The sequence below is a fragment of the Anastrepha ludens genome, chromosome 3, assembly GCF_028408465.1.
Source record: "Anastrepha ludens isolate Willacy chromosome 3, idAnaLude1.1, whole genome shotgun sequence".
Lineage (NCBI taxonomy): Eukaryota > Metazoa > Arthropoda > Insecta > Diptera > Tephritidae > Anastrepha > Anastrepha ludens.
In genome coordinates, this window is record NC_071499.1 from 128,368,834 (window position 1) to 128,396,812 (window position 27,979).

At 41.3% G+C, this 27,979-nt stretch overlaps 1 protein-coding gene across 12 annotated transcripts; it reads right to left on the minus strand.

Annotated features, from left to right (window-relative positions):
• On the minus strand, positions 1 to 27,979 carry LOC128859197 (protein PRRC2C-like). 12 transcript variants are annotated; one of them, XM_054095985.1, is made up of 4 exons: positions 27,692 to 27,979; positions 24,868 to 25,452; positions 4,521 to 8,665; positions 3 to 4,452 (listed from the first exon to the last, which is right to left on the minus strand). In XM_054095985.1, the coding sequence occupies exons 3-4, from the start codon at positions 8,659 to 8,661 to the stop codon at positions 3,707 to 3,709; spliced, it is 4,887 nt and encodes a 1,628-aa protein (XP_053951960.1). In that variant the 5' UTR covers positions 8,662 to 8,665; positions 24,868 to 25,452; positions 27,692 to 27,979; the 3' UTR covers positions 3 to 3,706. The 12 variants fall into 12 exon arrangements, with proteins under 12 accessions (XP_053951963.1, XP_053951960.1, XP_053951959.1 ...); XM_054095984.1 differs by having other exon boundaries at positions 24,868 to 25,470; XM_054095987.1 differs by having other exon boundaries at positions 24,868 to 25,249; positions 27,424 to 27,979.

Consider the following 27,979-nt stretch of genomic DNA (forward strand, 5'->3'; position numbering starts at 1 on the left):
TTGAAAAGACCTTTAAATTAAAAAAAAACATTTTGTTTTTTCATCTTCGCTGCAAATTTCAAATCAGTTCTATAAATAATTTCGGAGATTTGCCAACCTCAAAATTATACGACAAGTTACTGCGTGCCAAGACAAAAACTTTAAACTTTAGTTTTTTTGAACAATAAATATTTTTTTTTTGTTTTTTGAAAATTCGAATGCAACTTTTAGACGGTGACATTTTTCTAATTTTCCAAAGAAACAAGATTTACTATGGAACTAAAGAATTTTCTTTGCTTAGTTGATTTTAGCAGAACCAATAAAAAGTTGTGATGGCCACCGCAGAGCACTACATGTGAGAAGGTGCGCAATAAAGGTGCATTCGTGCAAAATTACACTTTTTTTAATTTAGATACATTAACTTTATAAAATACACTAAATTACTGTCGAAAACCAAATGCCCAAGACACTCCATTTTGCATATCCCTAAATACCACCCAACCACCCAAACTGCGCCTTGCGCTTAAGTTTTTCGTAATAATATCTTCCAAATGATTGGCTCCTCTTCTGCACAAAACTATAGACTAAACTCGCTTTCATAAATTTTCTCACTTGTGCGCTCTCCTTCATTTAACAATATTTTGCAAGGCCTAAATTTAGGCGCTCGCACATAATTTTCCGCTACTTAATGAACAGTAAAAGAGTATTCTCGATGCGCTTTGCCCCAGCTTCGCTCGTCCGATTTCATACAAGCAAAAGTTTAAGTGCAGCCAATTAAGCGCCAATCGTGCGTGAAAATGAATTTGATTTACGTTTAGAAAACGGAAGTAAAAAACTTAAATAATTGCATGAGCTGCCAAAAAGTATTAAGTTACGCTTTTGAAGCATACTTCGAGATGTGATAGTATGTGTGGTGATGACTTTGATTTTGGGGGGTGCCAATCAAACACAAAGTTCATGAATATGCAAATTGACGGCTTGCTGAGTCCATTTTTGGCGCTTGCCTTTTAGTTTTGAAGCATACTTAGAGGCGCCAACACATTCTAGTGTTTGTCTTTATAGTACGAAATGACGATTTTGAGCTGCTCGATTAAAGCAATAAATTTATTCAGAAAAAAAGTAATAGTCTGCTTTTGAAGTACCGTTATAGGTTGTATTTTTCTTACTACGGCGTGTGGTTTAAGCGTTAAGTTTACGAATAAATAGGTGGAAAATATAAATTTGAGTTTGCTTTTAGGCGCTCTACCTATATTTTTGCGGCACAGTTGAAGATGTTATTTTTTTACTGTGGTCTGCATTTTAAGCATGAAGCTTATCAATAAAATAATGTGCATTGAAGTTTAGCATACCTTTAGGCGCTTTCAATATTTCTAAACTATGAAATTCGGGAATTATTAACGTAAATAGATTATGAAACGCGAAAAATTACTAGATAAAGAGCACAAATGAAACTTTGATATTAAATTTCAATTGTCTGTTGCATATTTTATGGCTTGGAAGCATTTGTAAGTAGGCTAAAATAGATTTTTTCTCAATAGAAATATGGATAAATAATTTTTGTTGCTTGTTACCGATTTTTTGTTTATTAATGTTATTAATTTTACTGACTTATGTTATTTTAATTTTTTTTTTTTTTTTTGAAATATATTTCTTAAGATTTATTTTGTTCTTTCGTATGTTATTTAAAAAAACTGTCGGCGATAACTTTCTCAATCCCAATTCGCTAACAGCTGCTTGCCCTGATCTGTTCCCACATTAGGGTGACAAGCTCAGCTGACTCAGACTAAATATAAACGCTTCGAGTAATCGATAATGATCGACTTTCGATATAATTGTCTCATTGCATTCATGCGATTCATCAGCTTCCCTTATCACAAATATGTCTGACCCTATTATTCATAGGCGAATTAAATTAACTTCCACCCACTAGATGGGCCACCCTTTACATATCGAATCAATGTGACCTTAATACATAAATTCCAACACCTCAAGTGTCACCGCAAAAGCAATAATTAACATTGATTTCTATTTTATTGACACGTAACACAACAACAACAACAATATCAACTAGCAGTGTGTTACTTAAATATGCCAACTACTCGAAACAACAACAACAAACTCAACAGCTACCACCTGCCAAACAACACTGGCAGACATTAAATTATGCTGACAAGGATCGGCAGCTCGTTAAACGAAATTCCCAACACGCTCATTCGTCAGCTGAGTCAGTCAGCCAGCCATTTAGGTAGCGACAGAGCGACAGACAAACGAGACGACGCTGGTAATGACAAATTAAATGGCATTTAATGCAAATGCGAAAATGCCAATATGTGTGAAAGGATGAAGTTAGCAAAGGAGGGGGAAGGATACACGCAGGGCACCACATTCCAAAGGATAAGCAGGCATAGGCTGAAACATGACAGATGGAATATTGTGGATACGTATTATGAATGTAGGTATGTATGTGTTTGCATGCAGAAGGTGTATTGTTTAGGTCAATAGGGGAGGGACTACACTTTGTGGATATAAGGGCATACATTTGTTGTGAAAAGGGAAGGAAACTAGGTATAGAAATAATATTTCACTTCAGAAATTCACACTTCTTATTTAATTAGCAAGAGAAGTCGGAAAAGTTCTTCTTCTTCCTCTTTTTCTTAACTGGTATCGTGTGATAACCGTTTAAGCGATTTTGGCCGAGCGCACCTGTGCTTTCTTTCTCCTGCTAACCGGCCGCAGTTAGACACATCAAGTGCAGTCAAGTCCTTCTCCACCTGATCGGAGGTCATCCGAGGCATTGTTTCATTTTCATTGGGGAAGGAATTTAACGTGGCGCGTCTCAAAACTAGCGCACAACCAGATATCCTGAGCTGTTGCGCCTTCTCACATTAACTCGCTCTCAAACGGGTGTTCGGAAAGTACTCAGAGGATACTTGAGCGAAGCCCGGAAGTTGTGAGCTCCTTAAATCGTATGCGGAAGAATCCTCCTGGCCACTCCCAAGTGGATGGCGATCAAAGACTTTCCCCACTTGCATGGACTTCTACACACGGAACAGTCCGTCCTCATGAAAACTAAAGCGAGTTTTTACCGGTTCAAACTCGTTTCAATACAATTTTATCGCTAGCAAATTACCTAGCACATTTTACTCATTTTCGAAAGTTCTGCCCATAACTTCAAGGATAGCCACTCAAATTCAATTTGCTAAGCCCAATATTTTAACACCCTTTTTTCTGGCTCAACAACAGTCAAGTAAGGCATACAACTACAACAGCAGCCATGTTTAGTGTACTCCACTTTAACCCTATGCAGGGTTAAAGGCTTTCACTTAAGTTGGCCGGACAGCAGAAAGCAGGCAGCCTCAGCAATGCCTCAACTCAACTAACCTAGATGAACTCAGTTCAACGGAAATACAACACGACCAACTAGAAATCCAATTAAAAATTTAATTGGCACTGAGAGCAGTCTCTAAATGTGCTGCTGCACAGCAAGTGAGGCAAGCGTTGAACGTTAGAATTCCAAGGCGATGGCTGCTAATATGAGCTGGCGCGGCATAAATGCATTAGAGCGCTTGGCTGGCATTCAACCATAAGCGGGAAGCAATCACACGACACTTACGGCTTGTTGTTATATTTGAGGCTATTGTTGTTGCTTAACTTTGTTGTATCTCGCTGCTTGCCAGCATGTAGCATATGAAATATGGTCGAACCTGCCCTCAAAAAGAAACCCCCCTTATAAAGAATAAACATATAAAAGTTTATAATAAATTATTTGTATCGACTCACCACTTGTGTCCTGTTGCTGTCCCATTTGCTGTTGCTGCTGCTGCTGTTGTTGTTGCTGATGTTGGTGCTGTGCTTGCTGATGATGTAGATTGGGCGCACAGAAGGCACTCGCGCCACCTCCCGCTGTCATTGAGAGTGAGGAATGTGGCGGCGGCAACAAGCCGCCAGGCGCTGCCTGTGGTTGCGGCGGGCCCGTTGGCGGCGCGTAGATACTTGAACGATAGGTTGGCGGTGGCGAACCAACATCACAGCGTCCCTGACCGACTACGCTCGATGTAGGCGGTGGCTGTGGCGGCCCGTAATGTGGAGGTGGCGGTGGTGGTGCTTGATAGTGATGAGGCGGCGGTGGACCAGAGGCTGTTGGGGGTGGTGGTCCACCATGAATTCCGTGTTCACCGCCTACTGGTGGATATTGATGCGCATGTGCGTGCGCATATTGATGCTGATGGTGTACATGCATACCGGCGGCAGCAGCCGCTGCAGCAGCTGGAGACAAGTGATGTGCGTGGTAGGCGGCAGCTGCGGCGGCGGCTGCGGCAGCGTAGGAAGGTGGCGGTGGGCCATGTTCTGGAGCGCCGTGTTCGGTATGCAGTCCCAAGTCACTGGCGTGGTACATACCTGCCGCGCTCAGCGCCTCTGGCAGTGTGGTGCCGATCGCATTGAGCTGTGGCGGTGGCGGTGGTGAGCCATGCGCTGTGTGGGACAAAACAAAAGTTACGATTTGATATACCTAAAATAAGCTTTAGAGCACTACAACTCACCTTCACTCATTGCTCCACCTGCGCCTGCTGTAGCACCCGGCGGCAACATGCTGGAGAGCGCGCTTAACGGCGTATAAGATTTTGGTGGATCAACTGAGCTTGGACGCAGTAATCTCTCCTCGGTAACACTTGATTGTACGCGATATTGCATCTTGCAGTAGGCCTCTTGACTTGACCCGGTTGTGGAATTTACGTACACTCCCGTTATAGTAACGTCAGTATCTTGAACTATGACCACACTGGACGAGGTCGGTCGGCTGGAGTCCTTGGCATCTTTTGTGCTGCCCGAATCACGAAAACCAGCCGTTGTCGTTGTATCTGTGTTGGTCTCTTTGGTTTCTTTGGAATACTTTGAGTCATTACTCTCTTCATTTATATTCATTGGCCTCGACTCCCTTGCTGTGCCGCTTGCATTGGACGCATTCGAACTGTTGGCCGTAGCATTGGTATTGGCAGTGGCATCACTGGTTCCCTTTGTGGCCGATGTCTCTTCGGTTGTCACTGTGGCTACGGATGCTTTCCGGCCGTCTTTTATCGCATCCTTGGATTTTTTAGCCGGCGTAGAAGCCTTCTCTTCGCCGTCGCTGCTTTCGTAGCTGCCATAGGCAAGATTCTTATCCAGATGACGTTCCACTTCATAAGTGGCTGCCACAATGGCGCTGGCATTAAGACTGGCCATACGTTTGCGTGCCAAGATGCCTTTATAATCACCGATTAGCTCCTCGCGTAGCATACGCTTACGCTTCTTTGGCGGCTTTCGTGCCTCCAATTTGGCTTTGTGTGCTTTTGATATCTCCTTATCTTCAGGTTTGGCTTCATTTTCGCTCGCTTCGGAGTTCTCGCCAGCATCGGAACTTTCGGACTTTAATTTAACTATTTTCTTCAATGGCTTCTTAATCTTGGTATATTTTCGCTTTACTTTAATGGGATCCTTTTCTTTTTGACCATCTTTCTCTTTATCTTCTTTTGCTTTGCCAGCTTTGCTACCAGAAGCCTCGTCATTCTTCTTTTCTTTCTCTCTTTCCTTTTCTTTTTCCTTCTCTTTTAGCTTCTCCGCTTCCTTTTCCTTCTTATTAGCCAACTTTTTCTGCAACTTCTTGCGTTTCAGCTTCATTTTATCTATCTCCTCGTCTTCACTGTCGCCACTTTCTTCAAACTCCCAATGTTTACCGAGTCCACGGCCGCCTGGCACATGGCGCAGCTCACGCTTCGGTTCCACCTCTTGGGATTCATCCTCGGACTCTGCTTTCTGGACCTCAATAGCTTTGGCGATATCTTCTGGTTTTTTCTCCTTCTTTACCTTAACTTTTTCATCATTATCTTTTTCTTTGTCCTTATCCTTGTCTTTATCTTTATCTTTTTCGTCATCACTTCCATCAACGGTGCGAATTTTAGGAGGAAGCTGTGTCGCCTTTGATAGACCCAACTCGTAGGCCGTACGCGATTCATTCTCGTAGAGACACTGTACTTTGGCTAGTGCATTCAATGATGCCATACGATGTCGTTTGGGACCGAAATCAATTAACTTTTTCTCATCTTCCGAATCACTGGTGGCTGTTGAAGATTCCCTATTCACTTTCTTGGCCTTCGCTTTCTGTTTTGATGCCTTTTGCAATATCGTTCCCTTCACGGTTTTGAGAACTTTCTTTGTAATTAATGGTTTTTTCTTATACACCTTCCGTGTCACCTTTGTTTTGGTTACCTTTTTCGCTTTCGGCGCAGGGTTAGCTACCGTATTTTCATTTTCCTGAACGTTGTATTTCAAAGCATCTACATTTTCTTCGGTTTTAGCGCTTTCATCAACCTTGGGATTTTCCATTGGCTCAACGGTCTCCTGTGCGGGCTCTTCGACATTTTTTTCTTCTTCATTTTCTAGTACTGCTTCGGTCTTCTCTGCCTGCTCGTCTGTCACAATCGACTTCGGTTTGTTCTTTAGAGCTTCTTTAGTAGATTTTGTTTTATTTTCTTCATCGGCGAACTCGCGTAAATTTTTAAGTGTAGGTAGCACCATTTTAATATTATCTTCTTCCTCAGAACCTGACCTGAAGTCATAAATGTCGTCCTTTGCTACGGCACTATTAGATTTATTAACCACCAGCTTTTCTGCAAACTTTGATTTTTTGCTAAGTAATTTGGCGCCACTGGATTTAATCGGCGGCACTTTGTACTTGTTTTGTAATCTTTGCTTGATATTCGACGTTTGCTTCTTGCCAACCAAAGACGTGGACGTGGACGAGGTCGCGGTTCTTTCAGTCCTTTCTTCTGGCTTTATTGTTTGCTGTTTATCATCAGTCTCCAAATTGTGCTCTACATCGTCTTTATTCTCTTTTTTGTGCTCTACTTCTTTCGGAGCACTTGCACATACCGGCATTTCTTCTAGATCCATTTGCACTACTTCCGTATTAGCGTCTAATACTATTCTTAAAGTTTCCTCTTTTTCTACTAGTTCTGGCCGTTCGTCAACCGGCTTCTCAGGCTCCTGAATATTGCACTTGTCCGTGTTCTTTGGGTTCGTCTTAACTTTTTTCGGCGATGGGGTCTTTTTTGGTGTTTTCACGCCCTTTCCTTCTTCGCTCTTTTCTTGGTCCGGTGGATCGGGTGGTTCCACAACCTTGCACTGCTTGTCTGCCATATCTGCAGCTTCGGCAATTTCTTCTTTCTTTTTCTCTTCGATGACTTTCTTTATCGGCTTTGATTTCAGTGGCCTCTTCTTTAACGGGGTACCAACTTCGGTCGAATTTGTGGGTTTGGTAGTCATTTTCTGTGTTTTGGAACCATTGTCGGTCGCTTTTTGAGTAGTTGCTTTTTTGTTCTTTTGATAAGTGTCGGGTTTATTGGCACGCTTGGCCGCTACTTTTTTCTTAGGCGCCATTTTGGTTAAAGGATTTTTAATTGTTTCACTGGGAGACGCTTGAGATTCGTTAGGTTTCGAAGAATTAACTTTATTAGAGTCTATCGAAGTTTCGTTTGATTTTTGAGCTTTTTCTTGTGTGACTGGAGATTCTTGTGTAGTTATTTTTATCTCCTCTTTGGGTGTTTGTGAAATTACATGCCCACTCTCGGTTTCCTTGCAATTAATATCAACCTTTTCTTGCTCTTTTTCCTTATCCTTCTCACTTTCTGTTTCTTTATCTTTATCTTTCTCTTTGTCTTTATCCCTGTCCTTGCTCTTCTCTTTTTCCTTTTCTTTCTCCCTTCTCTCTTCCTCCTGTCGCGCTTTAATACGCGCTATATTCGACTTCGGCGGATTCAAACTTGCTATCACCTTAACCGCCGCAGCACGCGACTTAGTCTTCACATTCTCCGAAATGGAGGACTTGAGAGTATCTTGTATGCGTTCTTCGCTTGGCAGTATATTATCGAAACCGCTTATTTGTATATCGAGACTTTTAAGCATTTTACTTATGGCTTTGGTCTTCCCATCCTTGCGGTCGTCCGCTTTGTTCTTGTTGGCAGCAGAAGATGAGGTTGATGTGCTTGCAGGCGGTTCGGAATCAGCCTTTTGCTTCTCCAATTCCGTTTTCTTATTGGAAGTACAGGAAGACTTATCTTTCGTCTCGGAAGCGTTAGATTTCTTCACATTCTCACGAGACGGTGTACGCTTTGTTGGTTTGGATATATGCGTCCCAGCAATTTTCTTGACCAATTCCTCGGGTTGCACAGATTGCGCTTTGTGTTGGTCCTTTTCTAAACTGAGCTTTCCTAAACTTTCTTCGTTATTTTTGGCAAGCGGAACTTTTTGCTCTGTCTCATTTGGTTTAATGTCAGCCGTATCCAACTCTTTACTTTCAACTTTCTCTAACTTTTCTTCCTTCTGCTTCTCCTTTTCTTTCTCCTTCTCCTTCTCTTTCTCCTTATCCTTTTCTTTCTCTTTGTCCTTTTCTTTCTCGCGCTCCTTATTGATCGCTGTTTGCTGTCTCTTTGCGGGCGAAGGCGTACGACCGGCAGCGCTACGTTTTACCGTCGTTACGTTACTGGCAATCGGCTTGCGGCCCACTGGTGAAATATTCGCCTTTCCCGGAACGTGACGCTTCTTTGCCGTTGCGGCTATATGGGCAGACGAACGTTGTTGACGCTCAGTAGTAGTGGCGGCAGCGGCGGCGGCGGCAGCTGCTGTAATGAGACGCTTTTTAGGTCCCATTCCCCTAAAACAAAAAGGAAAAAAATGTAGTTAGTAGAAAAGTACTTGAAGGAAAAAAATTTTCATTGGCATGAATGGAAACCAAATGGTAAATTCCCCGACAATTAAACTATATTCAGTCATTCTCATGCACCGTAATAATTTTCGATGCCCTCAAATGCTCAATAGACTAACAGGTTAAGCGCTCGCACGTGCCAAACAGCAAGCGAAAGCGTAGAAGATAACGGAAGCGCCCAAGAAGACGCTGCTCTACAACAAGCACTCGAATGGGGTTTAGTAATTTGCGAACGTTTATTCTACTCGCCCATCTCATCTAACGTGAAATCTTGCCTTCGCCTTACTTTGGCCACGCTCATCTACTCGTTCGACCAGCTGTACCGTCTATCTGTACCTAATCGCCTCAACGACACATGTCAGTCGGTAATTGTCTTCTCAACACCCATTCATAGTTGAGCTCACTCATACGCTTCACTCCTCCAGTGGCACTGATTCGTTAACCTAACGAGTGCTTAGTGAATTAAGTCCCTACATGCAACAACAACTACAACAACAACAGCAATAACAATAAAATGGCAAACGTTATAAAGGATTGTCAAGCAAATGCATTCATAAGCCTGTCATACAGTTCGTGCGACAACGGAAAAACTGGCACAACCTGGTAGTAAAAGGAAGAAGAAGCAAAACACAAATCAACATATGTCAATACTTCAACACGGCCCTTGCAAGAGTCCTACAAAAGCAACGCTGCATGCGAAATGGAGAAGCATTGGCGTGCAGGCAGAACGGATAATGAATGTTGAGTAGCGTAAAAAATAGCATAAAAAACGCAAAAATGGAACAACAAACATGTGAGGAGGTATTAGGATGAGTTATTACTGCGGTGGCAATGCGATGGAAAATGGTGTAAAACGTAGCGGCTGAAGAGGACTCATCAACGTTACTAGTTGTACATGCAACACTTCACCAAGTTACAAATGGCGGGGTAGGATGAGTCTTGGGGTCGTGGCTTAGAGGATTGATGGAGTCCATAAACAGTCAGCCAAGTAACCACAAGTGACATGTGAGTATGCCAAACAAACAAGTGAACATACACGCGTGGGCATGAGAGTCAGCTTACTTTGCATGCCGTGCGCCCCGCCCCGCCCCGCCCGCTCCCACAGTTACACTGATGCGCTGGCTGTCGTCTGTGGGTGACATGTTTCGCGCACTTAATCCACTTGTTAGTCGGATTTGGAACTTGCCTGCTGTTCGACTCCACCGAGCGCACACCAGCTACTGTTTTAAATACTTTTTCACACACATTTTATTTCTTTTTTTTTTGTTCAAATTGCTTTCAGCGCTTTTCAGCCAACACATTTAGCGTTGTTTTTGCGCGAGCGTCCTGTGTCGTTTTTGTTGTTTGTCTAGTGTCGAGTATTTGAAGAAAAACACCACTCCAAACGCCGCCGCGCAACACACCGCGCCGCAGAGCAGCTTTCGCCTGTCGTGCTGAGTGCAAAGACAATGACTGCTTTATGAGCTCACAATGGGGACACACAAGCACTTGTGGCAAGTGTATAGCGTGTAGTGCTCAACTTTTTGGCAAACATATGTTAGGTTAGGGCGCGTGTGCGTGTTTAAGAAAGTCAGTCAGAAGTTTTCGCTGCACAAAACTCGGAATTACATAGTTGCATGAATTTTGAAAAATTCCAGTTAAATTGTGTTGGTCGTTAATTGAAAGGCTTTGTAAATATTTGCAAGGACTCATTGTGCGCTAAGCAAAGTAATTTAGAAGCTTTGTAGAAAATAATTCATATTATGCGATAAAATTGGGTTAATTGGGAGTAAAATTTATTTAGCAGAGTTTGAGCCGGTTGCTGTCCTCATATGTGGCTCGCAGGATGTATAAAACAGTAATAGGACAATGACCGAGTGACGCTTGGGCAAATGGTTGAAGCTGCGCACTGCACCCTTATATACAAGGTGGCGCAAAATTAATCACTCTATAGGAATATCTACAAATAGACAAGCAATGGAACGCGTGCAAGTCAAAATTAAGATTTCCAGTGAAATTTGTTTGATATTTTTTTTTTATTTAGTAAAAAAGTTATTTAAAAACCAAATTGTATGCTTAATTTTGCACATATGCATATACAGGGTAGTTATTAAGCCGTTATCTTTACTTGTATGCGTAGTTACCTATTAGATCCCAAGATTATCTATGGCCTCCCTTGCCATGCGACGATTTGTGTTCAGAGCCAGATCGGTATTAGTCAGGAATAAATCTACTGAACCTATGCAGCCAACTTAATGACAACGAAAAACGTCGTTTTCTGAGTCCTGCCAGGCAAACTTGACATTAGCCTGAACGCCATTTCTGCAAATTGCCACCCAGCATACACAGGTAACAGACTACCAATCTCACCAGCTCAAGGGAAACATATCAAAAGTGAGTTTTCAGTGTACCATTAGGTTAAAACCTTACTGAGCTCGAAGGCGTGCGTTTGACCAGTTCGCGTTGCGCATTTGATGTTATCCTACAAATGGAGTGACCTATAGTTTTTTGCCGCCTCCCAGAGGCATATGATTTTGGTTTGCCATTGCCTGTCTAGAGGTGATCGCCATAAGAAAAAAAATCTGTAACTAGATGTTTTTTGTCCCCAGTTGGCTGCGACTCCGAATTGCGAATAGAAGTCAGACACAAACCCTCAGCGCTATATTGACCAAACCGCTTAATAAGGTTAAAAAAATAATAATTTTGGCTCAAATTTGCTACCGAATTTTCAGAAAAGCCAATAATAAAAAATTAAAAATGAAGCACTGCTGGACTTCATCTCCTTTCTACGCGTTGGATAAAATGAGGTGAAAATATTAAAAAAAGAAGGTTTTAGATATACACAAACTGTAATGTAGCATTTTTACTTTGCTTAGCTGGCTGGAAGCGATTCGCTTCAAATAACAATTAACATTAAAATCCACTATTGTGAAGGTACTCATTTTACTCTGTTCCTACTTTATTATTTCAGCACTCGTACGTGCATAAATGAAAAATGGGCATGTAAAAAAAATGGGTCGTTAATAATTCTGAAAGACAATTCGCGCGTTTTGCGCGCGAAAAAATACAAACACACACACACAAATGCACTTGCAACATTTACATACGTGACCATACGGAAGAGGAAATGCATGTGCGCACACAAAAGTAAAACTTTTAGAGCAACAACAACAACTGCAACAGCAACAAGTCCAATAAGCGAGCTGTGCTGGTGCAAAAACATCAAATAACGCCTGCAAGTATGTAATGAAAAGCTGTACACGCGCGTTGTTGCGTGCCAAAAAATGTGTGCCACGCAGTGGTCGGAAAGGGGGAGGTGTGGCTGCTGGATGCTGGCACAGCGCACCGCACAAACGAACGAACGAAGCGCGAAAAAGCCAACACCAGTGTAAACAGAAAGGAACAAAAACGAAAACAAATAAAGTGGCGCAATAATGCCTGCCTTCATACATATACATATTTGTATGTGTGTATGTATGAGCATAGTTACGTACAACAGCAGCAGTAACCGTATGTATGCTGAACGTATATACGTATGTATGTATATCTGGTGTAAGTGGCAACATGAATACGCAACACTTTTTTGTTTGTGTATTTGTGCTTGCATGTATTTGTTTGTTTGTTTGGCTGTTTGCTCGTTGGTAGCATGCAAATAAGCGCAACAAAGCAGCCACCAGTATTGTATTGTATGTGTATGTGCGAGTGCGTATGTTACTTTACGCTTTGTGTGTGTATTTTCTGTTTGTCTTTTTGTTTTTGCTTATGTGCACGCATCCGCCAACGTTTCCGCTTTGCAAACGCACAGCGATCTCCGGCTTGTAACTGGGCGAATCCTAGCCTCAATGCATCATCTCTTGGTGCATGACTGTTCCCGCTTCCACAGAGAATATGGCAGCATTAAAGCTGAAGTCGAGTGCGCGTCAGTTGTCAACAGCTTTTTTCACTTCCAACTACAACAAGAAAAACCATTACAGGCAACAAACAACTAGTTGACTATTTGTGCCTTGTTTGCTGCTACTCCTCTAACACTTCACTGCGTCATAATGGCTCGAGTAATCGCAGGCCATTTCTTCTCACTTTTATACAGCACGAGCACATTTACTTGCATAAGTCTCCACACCAGCATCTACTTATGTACATAGCAAGCATTTACGTGCACTCGTTTTCACATTCCCAACGCCCTACGGATGTTCAGTGTCAGCCGTCACACAGCGTCAGCGGAAATCCACACTCACTTACTCACCTCGAAGGCAATGCGCTTACATTTCGATGTTAGCGGTGCGCGGATCTCGACGGCAAAGAAGGATTTAAGTCTCCGCGCGACACACGTCATATGTTTCTGACAGCCCGAACAACAGCAACAAACAACAAGCGCTCGCTGTATGCACACATCTCTACGGTTCTGCTATGAATTATGATTACTCTCGCCCACTCAAGTGTCGGCTGTTGCTACAATGTCCGTAACGGCCCGTAAAGATACTTTGCAATTGCGCCGAACACTCAACGATACACCGAAAACACTCGTATTTACCCATGTGCATGTGTGCGTGCATTTAAAGGTTTAAATGGTGGGGGAGTAAAGAAATTGATGGAGAAACATGCCGCTTGAGGGTAGCATACAGGAAGTAGTGTCGGTAGCGCTGGTGCTTCTTGTTCTGCGTTTACGTTTTCCCTGAAGTTTTGCCCTTTGGTTTTGCAGTTTTCTTGTAAATAATTTCACCTGACAACGGATGAGACACTGGTGTTGATAGTTACGCCATGGGTGTTCGTATAATGGCCGATAAGCCTGGCGGCTAGTGGTGGGGCGAATTGGGCGCAGAATTGTGGCGCCAAGCGAGGGTTGCGCTAACTGTTGACAGTTGCATGAAAAACATTTTTGAGTAATGACTCAAAAGAATTGAGATTTTGAAAAGGATACCACTGCGGTTTACTAATTAAATGATCTGGTGCCACAACTTTCGTTCTGCTACTTTCTTACTTATAAAGCGTTCAAAGTTTTCAGGATTCAGTTTCTTTCAGCACACGTTAGCAAACTATAAAGTCGGTGCTTTTTCAGACACGGAAGTAAAAGAAAAAATAAGAAAGAGCTATTGAAAGGTGACAATCACTTGCCGGATTATAAGTTGGCTGCGTACAAAGCTCCAAACCAAGTTCCCTGCGATTCACAAACCGATGTGTGTGACCTAACATTGCTCTGATGGAACTCAATTCCTTTTCCATTGGCGAAAGCTGGCCACTTCTGGGCGATTTTTGCCTTGAGATGGACCATATGATGATCTTACAGGACTAAGCTTAGAGTTTGGTCATAGGTGAGCAGCTGCTTATTTTCTTTGTTTGTATTGGTTTCGTTAATCTGTGTATTTTAAGATGGGTAGGCGATTGGCCTTCCGCATCTTAGCCTGATTACAGGACTGCCGCTTACCAACTCCAACCCCATGAGCCCACATACGTTGGTGTTTAGTGAGAACCGCCTAATACATTTTCGCTAGTTTCAGCACTTGTATAAACCCATGAATAGTAAAATGGATGTGCGACATTTGGCAAGTTTTAGCTATTACACTTTGATTTATTTAGTGTCTAGTAATCAAAACTTAACTCAACATACCAATTATAAAGTGTTTTTTTTTACTTTGCGCAAAAATTATGAAAATTATGAAATAGGAGGTGTGCTCAAAAAGTATCGTGAATTTTGAATTTTCGCTGGTTACGTATATTCGAATTTTGATTTTTTTGTGGCGTTATGTTGGTACTCATGCCGACGAGTTCGGTCTTTTCGAATGTCCAGTTAATTGCTGACAGCTGCTTTGCTGCACGTGTTTCGACTCGTCTACGATTTTTACCTAGTCAAAAAGATGGCTCAAAGAACCTGTATCAAATTTTGTGTGAAAAACGAAATTAAGTGCGCGGATGCATTCCGAATGTTGACTGTGTCATACGGAGAAGCTACTTTGCAAAGCACCGGTTATCTGTGGTACAAAATGTTCTCAGATGGCCGAGAAGATGTGAACGACGAAAAGCGTGCCGGACGCCCGAGCTCTTCAACAACAGACGAAAAAGTTTATCAAGTGAAGAAAATAGTATTGGCCAATCGGCGAATCGCCGTTAGAGAAGTTGCTGAGGAATTAGACATATCGATTGGCTCCTACCATTCGATTTTTTTTCAATGATTCGGGCATGAGACGGGTCGCGCAAAATTCGTACCAAAACTGCTCAATTTCGACCAAAAGCAGCATCGCATGAACATTGCTAATGAGATGTTGGACTCTGTCTGCGACGACCCAAATTTGCTCCAGAGGGTCATAACTGGTGACGAAGCGTGGGTTTATGGTTATGACGGGGAAACTAAAGCTCAATCATACACATAATACTTATACAAGAACCATGGGTATGTCACAAGCGTATCTGTGGTCTAAGTGCTATGTCGTGGGGACAAATACTTCATTGTGAAGGGAATGTGAGACCGCGAGCATGTATTATCATGCCGAGGTTAATCGAACACACAATGTTAAAAGAGCTATGCTCCGGAGATATCGTTGCTGCAAAAATAAAGTACTTGAAAAGTGGTCGAAGCTATCATAGTTTCGGCCTACCTACCCTACGACTCTTTACAGAAACCTCCTTCGAGGGAGCTAAGAGAAGTGGTCAAGTACGCAGAATCCAATAATCTGGGGCTAATAGTGGGCTGTGACGCAAATTCACAGAACATTGTGTGGGGAAGCAGCAAATGCAACCCCACAGGTCTCAAGTTACTGTATTTTATCCTGTCATCCGATTTGGTCATCCAAAACACTGGTAACAAACCAACTTTTGTGACCAGAAGGAGACAAGAGGTGATTGATTTAACACTTACCAATAGGTCAGTTGGAAATCAAATAAACCGATGGCGAGTTTTGGAAGAGGACTCTCTTTCTGATCATCGTCTTATCGAATTTCGACTGGGAATTGACACAATATCAATACCTTCCGGTAGGAATCCTCGAAATGTGGACTGGGACAGGTATGGTGAGCTTGTAACAGAGCGATTACCAAACCTGAAAAAACTCAAATCAGCAGAAATGATTGAAGATGCTACTAAGAAATTAGAAGGTACTTTAATCAATTGCTTTGACGAACTGTGTCCACTCAGGCAAAGCAGACAGGGGAAAGCGGTTCCTTGGTGGAACCCTGAACTGTCGAAGCTTCGTGTACGGTCCAGGAAACTTCTTAATAAGGCCTTGTAGACCAAAACAGAAGAGGACTGGGCCAATCATCGACTTACACAGAGAGAATATAAGAAAAAAGTACGGCAAGCCAAACTTGAATCCTATAGAAATTTCTGCAGTAACGTCGAAGAAATGAGGGAAACAGCGAGACTTTGTAAGGTCCTTCATTTAGACCGCTCAGTAAGGCTGGATTCCATTCGAAAACCTGATGGTTCATACACCATTTCCAATTCGGAAACGTTTAATGCTCTACTCGAAACCCATTTTCCGTGTAGTAGAACTCTCTCTGAAGCTGAGAGTGGCATGAACAATGACGGTGGCAACGGTGGAACCTCTAGGTACAGCTGGTATATTGCTAGTCGGATAGTGACAAGGGAATCAATAAGGTTTTCCTTATCTTCCTTTGAGAACTTTAAGTCCCTTGGACCTGACGGAATATATACAGCAATGCTTAAAAAAGGAGGAGACAGGCTGATTGAGGCCCTGAAAAGGATCTTCACAGCCTGTCTTGCATTTGGTTATATACCATCCAAATGGCGACGAGTAAGAGTAGTATTTATTCCGAAACCAGGAAAAGATGACTATTCCCTAGCAGTTCCTACCCAGTTCCCAGAAGTTTTAGACCAATCAGTTTGACATCGTTCATGTTGAAAAGTCTGGAACGAGTGGTGGAGAAACATATTCGAGTGGGGGTATTGGCGAGAAGTCCACTTAGTAGAAATCAACACGCTTACCAGCGTGGAAAATCATGTGAATCAGCCTTACACGATCTTGTTAGCAAGATTGAAGCTGGACTGGAAGCTGACGAATACACAATGGGCGTGTTCGTGGACATTGAGGGGGCTTTTGATAATGCCACTTTCGGCTCGATATGTTCTTCTGCCGAACGACACGGAGTTAATCAAGCCATTATAAAATGGATATACTCTATGCTCTCTGAGAGGCTGTTAACCGCTGGTGGGAGCGATGACGAGCAAATCACATTCAGGGCCAAGCAAGGATGTCCCCAAGGGGGTGTTCTTTCTCCGCTGTTGTGGTGCTTCGTCGTAGACTCCCTATTAGCAGAGATGCAGGAACTCGGCTTTCACGTCCAAGCATATGCGGACGACGTCTGTGCGCTAACATCGGAAAAATCCTTAAGGAGGCTTTGCACGAAAGTGCAGAGGATTCTTGACAAAATCGATGATTGGTGCATAAGACAAGGTCTTTCCGTTAATCCGAACAAAACAACCATAGTCTTGTTTACGAGAAAACGGAAATCGGATGGACTCAGTCTTCCAACACTGAAAGGTGTGACACTTGGTCTTTCCAACGAAGTTAAATATCTAGGAGTAATCTTGGATAAGAAGCTGACCTGGGAGACACACGTTTCACTGAAGGTGAATCGTACATTGAAGATTTTTCAGCAATGCCGTAGAGCCTTTGGGGTCTGAAACCTGCTGTGGTCCTATGGATATACACGGCACTTATCAGACCAATCATCACTTACGCTTCTGTGGTCTGGTGGCGACGGAGCATGGTTAAGTCCACAATCCGGGAACTATACAGGCTGCAAAGAAGTGTACGTTTATGCATCACGGGTGCCATGAGTACAACCTCTGGTGATGCCCTAAATGCTATGCTTGATTTGCTCCCCCTGGATCTTAAGATACAACAGGAAGCAATAAAAGCAATGTGTAGACTCCATAAATATGGTTTCTGGCACGAAGATGGAACTTCGGGACACAGAGAAATCTTTAAGTTGCTGTCGGAGCAGTATCCACTGTTTTTGGCACCTAAAGATGACCTGATACCCACAGTTTCATTCGGAAGGAAATTTGATGTCAGATTTCCATTGCGTGAGCAATGGAGCAATCCAGAATGTATGCAAGGAGGTTTGACGGATATTTTCTTTACCGATGGGTCCAAGACTGAAATAGGGTCTAGAGCCGGATGGTACTTAAACGATAGTAATAAGTATCACTATGCTATGGGGGGAATGGCAACTGTTTTCCAAACAGAAGTTTTTGCCATCCTAAAAGTAGCCGAATGAATAATCGAGAGGAGATGGAGCGGGAAACAGATTGGAGTCTTCAGTGACAGTCAGGCTGCATTAAAGGCCCTGGAGAACGCGAAGCAAACCTCAAAGATTGTTCAAGAATGTAAAAAGAAGCTTAATTCTGTCGCAAGACAAAACAGGCTTGTACTTATATGGGTTCCGGGACACTCCGGTGTTCAAGGAAACGAAATTGCCGACGAATCGGCCAACCGCGGATCAGCGGTGCCCCCACAGGGGCCAGAGCCAATAATCGGAATCAGTCCCGCAGGAATCAAGAATTGGATCAACGATTATGTAGGCAATCTACATAAAGAGCGATGGTCCGGTCTAGAACGCTGCAGAACTGCAAAGTGTTTTGTGACAAGTCCGAACAGAAAACTGTCAAACTTTCTACTAAAACTTAGAAGGAAAGACATTCGGTTGATAATCGGCATCATTACAGGACACAACCCATGGGGTCAGCATATGACCACCATTGGAATCATCGAGGACCCGGTATGCCTGTCATGCTTGGAGGAGGCGGATAGCACTGAGCACTTTCTCTGTGAGTGTCCTGCCTTTGCTAGAGCGCGACTACGAGTATTGGGTTCCAATGTCATGGGAATGAGTAATATTCGTTCTCTAAAACTGGAGGATATTTACAGATTTGCCAAAGAATCTGGAAAATTCTCACAGGACTAACTGTCTCTACTCTTTCCTATCTCTTTCTCTGATACTTTTCTCCCTCCCTCCTTGACTATCTACCCCCTTTCCAGAGCTTTAAATACAATGGGCTTTTTAGCCTGAGTGTTTTAGGAGCCACCAAATCTCCTGGTGCTCCTTGGCTCGACCTCTTCAAATTCATTCATTCAAAGCTCAATCATCTCAATGGAAGCTGCTGCACGAACCAAGACGGAGAAAAGCGCGCCAAATTCGTTCGAATGTAAAAGTTTTGCTTACCGTTTTCTTCAATTGCCGGGGCGTTGTGCATCAGGAGTTCTATCCACAGGGTAGAACGGTCAATAAGGAACTTTACCTGCAAGTTATGCCCAATTCGCGCGAAGCAATCCGCCAAAAACGCCCGGATTTATGGAAGAACAAAAATTGGCTCTTGCATCACGACAACGCCCCTGCTCACACATCGTTGCTTGTGTGCGACTTTTTGGCCAAAAACAAAACACTAATAATGCCACAGCCACCGTATTCCCCAGATCTGGCCCCCTGTGACTTTTTCTTGTTCCCGAAACTGAAGAGGCCCATGAAAGGACGACGCTACGCTACGATTGACGAGATAAAGACAGCATTGAAGGAGGAGCTGAACAGGAAAAAAAATGATTTTTTGAAGTGCTTCGAAGATTGGAAAAAACGTTGGCACAAGTGCATAATATCTCATGGGAATTACTTTGAAGGGGACAAAATAGATATTAATGACTAAATAAATAATTATTGAAAAAACACAAAATTCGCGATATTTTTTGAACACACCTCTTACCTCAAAGTTTTAACAAAATTTCACACTTTTTAATGAGAATTTTTAGAATAATATTTGGTATGCAGGCTTATAGCCCATTTAAATAATTTTAGTACAATACATTTTTTTTTGTTTTTGCTCAAACAGTGAAGGAGTGAGCTACGAGCTCTAATAGGACTAATTACGGATACAATCCATGTGGGCGCCACTTCTTATTTGTAGGATGAGAATGGTAAAGAGCATTTTTTCTGTCGCTATGAGTTTTGCCAAACTTAGATTGACATTTTTGGGTCGGACACTTTTTGAGAATGGATTGCTAAGATTCTTAAAACTACCTGGGAGATTTGCAGTGAAGTATTGAATCCAGATGTCTCCCCCTATACTTTAAGGGGACAGATACCTGTAAAATTTCGAAAACAATTTTTTTTTTCATAAAATGTTAATATAATCCTTTAAGAACATGTAAAAAAATTTTAGAACGTAAATTTAAGAATTTCTTATATTATAGATCGTCAACCGTGGCTACTCTATTCTTTCATTCATTCATGTATTCAAACTTTAGACGCGCTTTTCTCAAAACTATATTTCTCGAATTGGCGTACACGATAACTCGAAAAGTTATTGACCGATCTCCCTGAAATTTTGCACACATATTTTTTATGATATTACTTTCTATGTGAATTTACAACTTTTTGAAAATTTTTCGAAAAATTAATTCATTTTTTTTAAGCATTTTATTCCGCGCATTTTTTCCCATTTTTTTTTTAATTTATATAGAAATTATGACATTAGTAAACAAAAAAATGTTTGGTTTTTCCTATTCAGGTCACTGACGCCGATGCTACAATGCCCGCCGGTTGAGAAGCCACGCTGCGACCTTCCTGGAAGAATTGAGTGTACATCCGCCGTTTTAAATGATTAAAATAAAAAAAAATTGTATATTATTTTAATGTATAAATAAACCGTTACCGATTTTGAAAAAAATATATTCACTTCTTAATTTTAAATAATTTTAATGAAAATCAGGGAAAATATGCCCATTTACAGGTATCTGTCCCCTTAAATTCTGTCTCTTGGTCTTAAGTACAGTGGGCAATATTATCTGAGTGCTTGAAACATTTTCCAGCGAACCCCAACATCAGCAACCAAATTCCATTCTAATGCTTTGACTTCCCTTAAAATTGTAAAAATCATTTCCAGTTTTCCACCTCAAGAAACTAATGATTTCTTCCTTGTTTACGAAAGCGAAAATTTGCTTCACTCTGCATCCTGGCGTACGATCGCCAATACACCAATAATTGGGCACTCCAAATAAAAAACCATAAATTTCAAATCAAAAGAAAAACAAATAAATCAGAAGCGCGCCGTTGACGCACAGCTGACGGCCACAAAGTAGTACTCCATTACAAATCAATAACAACAACAGCGCGAAAAGCAATAAGAACAAAGCGGCACATTCAAACCCCTTCACTCAACCGTCAAGGCATACGAAACGACCTTGCGGTTCTGTTAACTTTTCAATTAAAAAATCAACGAGAATAACTAATTTACTTTGATTTAATCTTACTTTACAACACATTTGTTATTTTGGTTTTTGTTTTTTTCTTTTTTTTCTTTTGAGGTTATTTTATGTACATATCACTTCAGATAAAGACATGCAGCTGTTCTTCAGCTATCTTTGTCGTTGTTGTGGTTTACGTTATTATCGTAGAAAATTGTGCCGAGATAATGAAGCTAAGTAGTAAATCGAAAATCAACACACGCGATCCACCTGTAAACAAAATAACAAGCCAACAAAGTAACAAACTAAGAATAAATAGAAAAATCAAACAACGAATGTTTTATTGTAATTGGAAGCCCTTTGAAATTGTATGGTCCTGCAGTGGGTGGGCGAAGTTGGCGCCTCGCTGATTTTGTTACTATGTAGGTAGTCAACGTGTGATGAATGAAATGAAAGAAACATTAAGGTAAGGGAAGAAAGCAAAAATAATTGGATGTGGGGCAACACATGGAACCGGAAACCGCTGAATTCGCTTGGAGATGGGTGGTCGAAGTACCGCAGAAAGGTTGGAGGTGCGCAGATGTACTAAACAAAAATGCATTACTTTTTCAAAAGATGACTTAAATGATCCTTATCACGCATTGCACCTGTACGAGGGACGTTTGAAAGATTCGTACCAAACTAAAAACTACTTTTTTGTTTAGGGTAAAACTAATTTCTCTGTTCGACATAATTTCCTTTATACACCTCGTCTAACGCTGTTCTAGTGTCTTGATCCCTACCAAATAATAGGATGTGTCTGACTCTGAAAAATAGCCGTTCGTTTTGGCAATCACGCCCTCGTTTGAATCAAATATTTTTCCCGCCAGCCATTTTTTTCAAATTCGGGAACAAATAGTAGTTCAAGGGATCCGAAGGAGCCAATTCTGCAGAATAGGGGGGATGTGAAACGAGTTGTAACCCTATAAATTTTGCGACCGCAACGGATGAGGCGTGCGTTGCCGTGCATCTTTTGGAAATTACTCGACTTCCTTGATTCAAACGAATGCCAAACACAAATAAATATACCGCTCTGGATAAAACTAGCTAATCATACCCCGATACTCGCCAGTAGTGCCAACTCTTTGACTTTACATGAACTTTTCAAACTATCCGCATATAAGAGTTATCGGGTTACGTTAGGTAATGTGAAAACAATAAGATTTTAGGTGTTTGCTTCACTCAGTACTGTTTGAGTCCATGTCAAATATGAGCATCAGAAAAGAGAAAATAAAATCTGTATTTTATAGTTTTTCTTTGATAGAGTAGCGAATGTGAAGGTGTTCATTATACTGGGAATTGCATGCAATTTCGGTAACTACTTCAATGAGGATGTCTATACATAAAAAGCTTAAGTTACGGCACCTTCCCATCAGCGAATCGCTGTTGAGTCGCAATAAAAGTGAAGCCTTTTTTAAGCGAACGAAAGGCTTAAGTGTTCAAGACAGTCTTTTCAAGACTGGTTTCACAGCGCTTTTTTGAAAACACTTTTTCTATAATATTGGTGATCCAGGCAAGTAGAGTTAGACCAGTTTGTTTTGGAGGAAGAAAGCAATATGTGATTTTCAGACAATTTAGGGGTCACCGTAGCCAGCAATCAGTGTTTTGATGTGCTACTGTTTCTGGTTCATAAAGGACTTTACTATATTACACGTTCATAATCTATTCACTTCTGTTAGGTGTTTGGCCGAGCTCCTCCTCCTATTTGTGGTGTGCGTCTTGATGTTGTTCCAAAAATGAAGAGATCTACAGTTTCAACCCAACTCCGAACGGCAGATATTTTTTTTTTTTTATGAGGAGCTTTTTCATGGCAGAAATACACTCGGAGGTTTGCCATTGCCTGCCGAGGGGCGACCGCTATTAGAAAAATGTTTTTCTTCATTTTGGTGTTTCACCAAGATTCGAACCAACGACCTCTCTGTGAATTCCGAATGGTAATCACGCACCAACCCATTCGGCTACGGCGGCCGAATCTATAATCTATTAATGTTAACAATTCCCGAATTTCAATGTTTAGAAATATTTAAATTGGGCGCAACGCCAGCCATGTGGGATCGCTACCGAGAGCTAAGAAAGGAGGAGAGAAACGAGAGGCCGAAATACGTGAGTGCGAGGAATTTTAGATGCTGGCCAATAGGAGCAACGCCCGTAAATTCTGTTCCGCTACCCGACCAGGACGAGGTGAGAATAGCGATAGCGCGGCTAAAGAACAACAAAGTCGCGGGCGCCGACGGACTGCCGGCTGAGCTATTCAAACATGGCGGCGAGGAGCTGGTAAGGTACATGCATAAGCTTTTATGCAAAATATGGTCGGATGAAAGTATGCCTGCCGATTGGAACTTAAGTGCGCTCTGCCCAATCCATAAGAAGGGTGATCCTGCAATTTGTGCCAATTACTGCGGGATTAGTCTTCTAAATATTGCCTATAAGGTTCTAGCCAGCGTATTGTGTGAAAGGCTGAAGCCCACCATCAACCAACTTATTGGACCTTATCAGTGTGGCTTCAGACCTGGAAAGTCTACTATTGACCAAATATTCACAATTCGTCAAATCTTGAAAAAGACCCATGAAATGAGAAGCGACACACACCATTTTTTCGTCGATATCAACACGAATACGGCTATGCAAGATGACGTTGCTCAACACCAGCAGCGCCGTCAGAATTGGGAAGGATCTCTAGGAGCCGTTTAATACCAAACATTAGTTCTACCTTCTCTGTTGACAGTTATGATTTCGAGGTGATAAAATACTTGGTTTATTTAGGAACCAGCATTAACACCGAGCCTTAAAATCTATCGTAGGATCTCTCCTGCCAACAAGTGCTACTTTGGACTAAGTAGGCAATTGAGTAGTAAAGTCCTCTCTCGACGAACAAAACTAACACTCTACAAGACTCTCATCATGCCGGTCCTAACGTATGGCGCAGAAGCGTGGACGATGATAACATCCGATGAGGCGACGCTTGGAGTGTTTGCGAGAAAGATTATGCGTAAGATTTTTGGACCTTTGCACGTTGGCAACAGCGAATATCGCAGACGATGGAACAATGAGCTGTATGAGCTTTACGACGACATAGACATAGCGCAGCGAATAAAGATCCAGCGGCTACGTTGGCTGAGCCATGTCGTCCAAATGAATACAAACGCTCCGACTCTGAAAGTATTCGATGCGGTACCAGCTGGTGGTAGCAGAGAAAGAGGAAGATCTCCTCTGCGTTGGAAACATCAGGTGGAGAAGAAGTAGAAGAAGAGAAATATTTAGATTTTCTGTTTTCAGTGTGACTGCTTTTTGTATTTGTTCATGTGTTTTTTCGTCTATATTCATTGATTCTGGGTGCTGTAAGTATAAAAGTGGTGTGCAATATTTTAACTTCATTTTGTTTCCAGATGTGTTTAATTTCTTGCGCAAGCTCTATGTCTTTCGTTCTTCTATGTATTTGGTGTGTAAGTTAATGTTATTAGGGTCACTTACTTCAGTTAGCTGTGTGCTTTTTTTTCTTGTCTATTATTGTGATATCTGCTATGTTGCAAATTATCGTCGTATCAGTGTATATGTTTCTGCCCTAGCAAGGTCTGAAATCTTCGTTCTCTAGTATAATTTCGTGTGTATATTAATAATACGGTGTTGTATTATTTCTTAGTTTGAGAATTGTGGCTATTTCTTTGTGAATAATTATGGCTACTGTATCGTGTCTTTGCGTGTATTTTGTCCCCGCGAGCATTAGACATCCTGATGTTATGTGATCTATTGTTGCTGTGTGTATGTGGCATTTACGGCATCTGTCGGATGTGATGGTTAAATCTTTTATTATATCTTTTCAGTAGTTTCTTGTTACTACAATTTGACAAAAATGAATCCCTCTATTTCCACTTGTAGAACTCCTTCATTATTATTAATATTATTATTATTATTATTATTATCACTAATACTAGGCCAACTTACTTTTGCGCATGCAAACAGCTGATCAATGTTTGTTGTTCTCTATCCAACAGACATTTGTTGGTGTGTGAAAATTCAAACTAAACAATTCAGTATAAGAATTCGAATTGGACACTTTGTGTGAGCTGCGGCACGGAAGCCTACGATTTGGTTAACTTTGGAATAATTTAATAGCATTTTAGTTTGGTTGAGGAATTACTGTAATGCCTTTACACTTTCAAATTTTTCCGATGCACATTTAAATTCATATTTTTCATTTACAACACACAATTCATTATTTTCAGACATTTTCTTTAAGTTATGCATTTGCTTATAAATTTTTTAGCACTTTCCAGCATTTGAAAAGCCTTAAAATTGTTTAATTTGTGAACTTATTTTTGCGTAGCTTTTAATTTAAGTACAATTTTTAAAATTTTATATTTTCAAAACAAATATTTTTTCACTTTCATTCACTCTTGCATTACAAACACTTTTTACTCTTTTTTTATTCTAATTCGCAAGTAGTTACTAAGCGAACGCATATCAATTCAATTACAAGTTTGACCGTCATATTTCCATTTATGTCCCTGCGCTGTATTTGATTTGTGCCTTTGTTAGGTGAGATTACTGTGAATTATCAATTAAGCGACTTTCCATTAAAAAAATCAAACTCAATTAAATTTTCTACTACCCGTTTTATTATTATATTTTATAGATAGTTAATTAATAGACGTAATCGAATTGCGCGTGGACACACAGGCCTGCGCATGTACACATATACAGTTGAGACAATGCAAGCTGGCAATGCTGCAACGTAAATAAACAAATGAAGATGCACGCGCTGATTGAAGAGTGTAAGCGGAGGAGAGCAGGAAGTAGCAGAGCAGGAGTGCCGAAAATTTCCTGTAAAGAGAGTGCTGAGAAGAGGCTGAAAATACTTTTGTAAAATGTGTATGCATGTGCGAGGGTGTGTACGATGGAGAAGTCTTGATGGAGAAGTCTTCAATTTATATGTCAAAATTTTTGACAGTTCTTTGACGGCTATAGTGGCACTCTACTAACTAAGGGGACAGCGAGTAGTTTTATTGTGTGCGAACAGATGAGAGTGTGCTCACTTACAACAATTTCGAAACTGATTGAGAAGCATTGCCATCTCTCTGGTTTACTGCCGTGCGCCCACCCACCCTTTCACAAACATTCAACGCATACAGAGATACGTATTGTCGTATGCAAGCTCAAGCTACGTTCTCTCTTTGCATGCGACCGCTCTCACACACTCTCTCTCTCTATCAATGACTTCTGCTCTTGCTCCGAAATAATCTAATTGGCACTTCAAAGATAGTTTTTGTTTTTTTTTTTCGTTTTTTGAACAAGAAAACTTGTAGATACACAGAAGCGCTAATACACTAAAATGTTGACGAAGCTGATGAAGCGTATGTAGGGAAAATGATAAAAATCTCATAAAAGCATATGAAGTGTAGAAAAACAATAAATTTGAAAGCCAAAAAAGGCTAAACAAAAAGTAAAGTAATAATGTTAAAAAATGTATGTTGTTGAGTGGAGCTCTGTTGTATACGAGACTACGTTATTTGCATGTGCTATGCTTGCATACTCTCCTTTGTAGGCATGCCTGTGTGTGTGCGTATCGTAAGAGCAGTACTTCTATGCATTTGTACGCTTTCGTGCGGGTTGGGAAGTGGTGGCGGCAGTAAGAAACTCATTAAAAAGTGGGCGCGTTTAGAAAATTATAAATTGCATACATTTTTTAAATTACTTTTACTATGGTTTTTTTCACAATCACTGTAATACACTGAGTTTTAAACTGTTTGCAAAAAAGTAGTAGAAAACTAATCAAATTCTAGCAAAATAACCAAAGTTGCTGCGCTCTGGCGTTCTACACTCTTTGTTCGATAAGATTTTTATTGTTATTTTGTTATTGTTGTAAGCACTTTTTCATTTATAGAGACAGACAGTCGATCAGTCAGTAAGTCAGTCAGGCAGCCAGTCACTTCAGCCGCTTTATAGCTCGTCTTCCACTATTTTATTTTTTATTACATTTAGTTTTTGTTGTTGCACGGCATGCACCAGCAGGAGCACTCGTTGTATGTACGCTTCGTTGTACAAATGTGAGTATGTACGTATAAATATGTATGCTTTTTTGTGCTTATGCATACATACTTTCATGCGCGCCCTTGCCTATGGCTGTGTGTGTTTGTGTGCCAGTGTGCACTATGGCCGCACATTTCGTTTATTCATGGATGTATTCAACACTTTGCATCGCAGTGCATGTATATCAATATGTATCTGTGGTATGCATGCATGAGCTTTTGAATGTGTGTACGTATGTATGTACGTCCAGCACTCGCATCTCATACTGCGATTCCTACTCGTTCGTTCGCCCCACTACCCGATAACCTATATACTTTGCACGGCACAACGCTTTTTCCACCCCCTGCCCACTTCCGCTCGTGGCACTTTTGACTGGAAATTTCTCATATTGGCTTCTTCACTTTTTCTACACTACATTCTTTTTACACTTACATATTTGCTTGATTTTTGTACAATTGTGTTTTCACTTACTTCACTATTTCACGTTTGGTTATTTATTTATTTTTCGTAATTTACTCGTATTTTCTGTGCTTGTAATTTTTCTATCTTCACCGCATACTTGGTCTCACCACTGCATCGCGCTGTCCAGTCATCGCGCACTTCTTGCGTTTCATTTGCACGCTCGCACTTTGCAATTTGCTAATTTTCCACTTCATTTCTATGCACGAATTTCGCATTTCTGTTACGAACGAACTTTTCTCATTTTTTATTGTTTCTTTTAATTTAACTAAAAATTAACCGTTTTCGTTTTTACTGTCCCGCAAGCTGTTGCAGTCACACTCAATACGGAACATAGGACATTGAACACTCAACTCCCGCCTTAGGTGGGTGGTTGGTGGTTTGGTTAGCTGTAACCGCAAAGCGATGGCTTTTGGCGGGGTGTGTGGGGGCGCCGTTTAGTGGAAATTCGAAAAAATTCCAACCGTGCGCACAACTTATTACAACGACATTTTCAATTTTATACTGAATTTTGTTTGCATGCCAAACGTGCGACCTCACCAACATGCCAACAGCAAACAGCAAATGA

Excerpts from the sequence above, each read along its gene's own strand:
- LOC128859197 (XM_054095988.1), bottom strand. The coding sequence starts at position 8,661 with ATGGGACCTAAAAAGCGTCTCATTACAGCAGCTGCCGCCGCCGCCGCT. Across the intron at positions 4,453-4,520 it reads AGGTGGAGCAATGAGTGAAG|CGCATGGCTCACCACCGCCA; the intron begins GTGAGTTGTAGT and ends TGTCCCACACAG.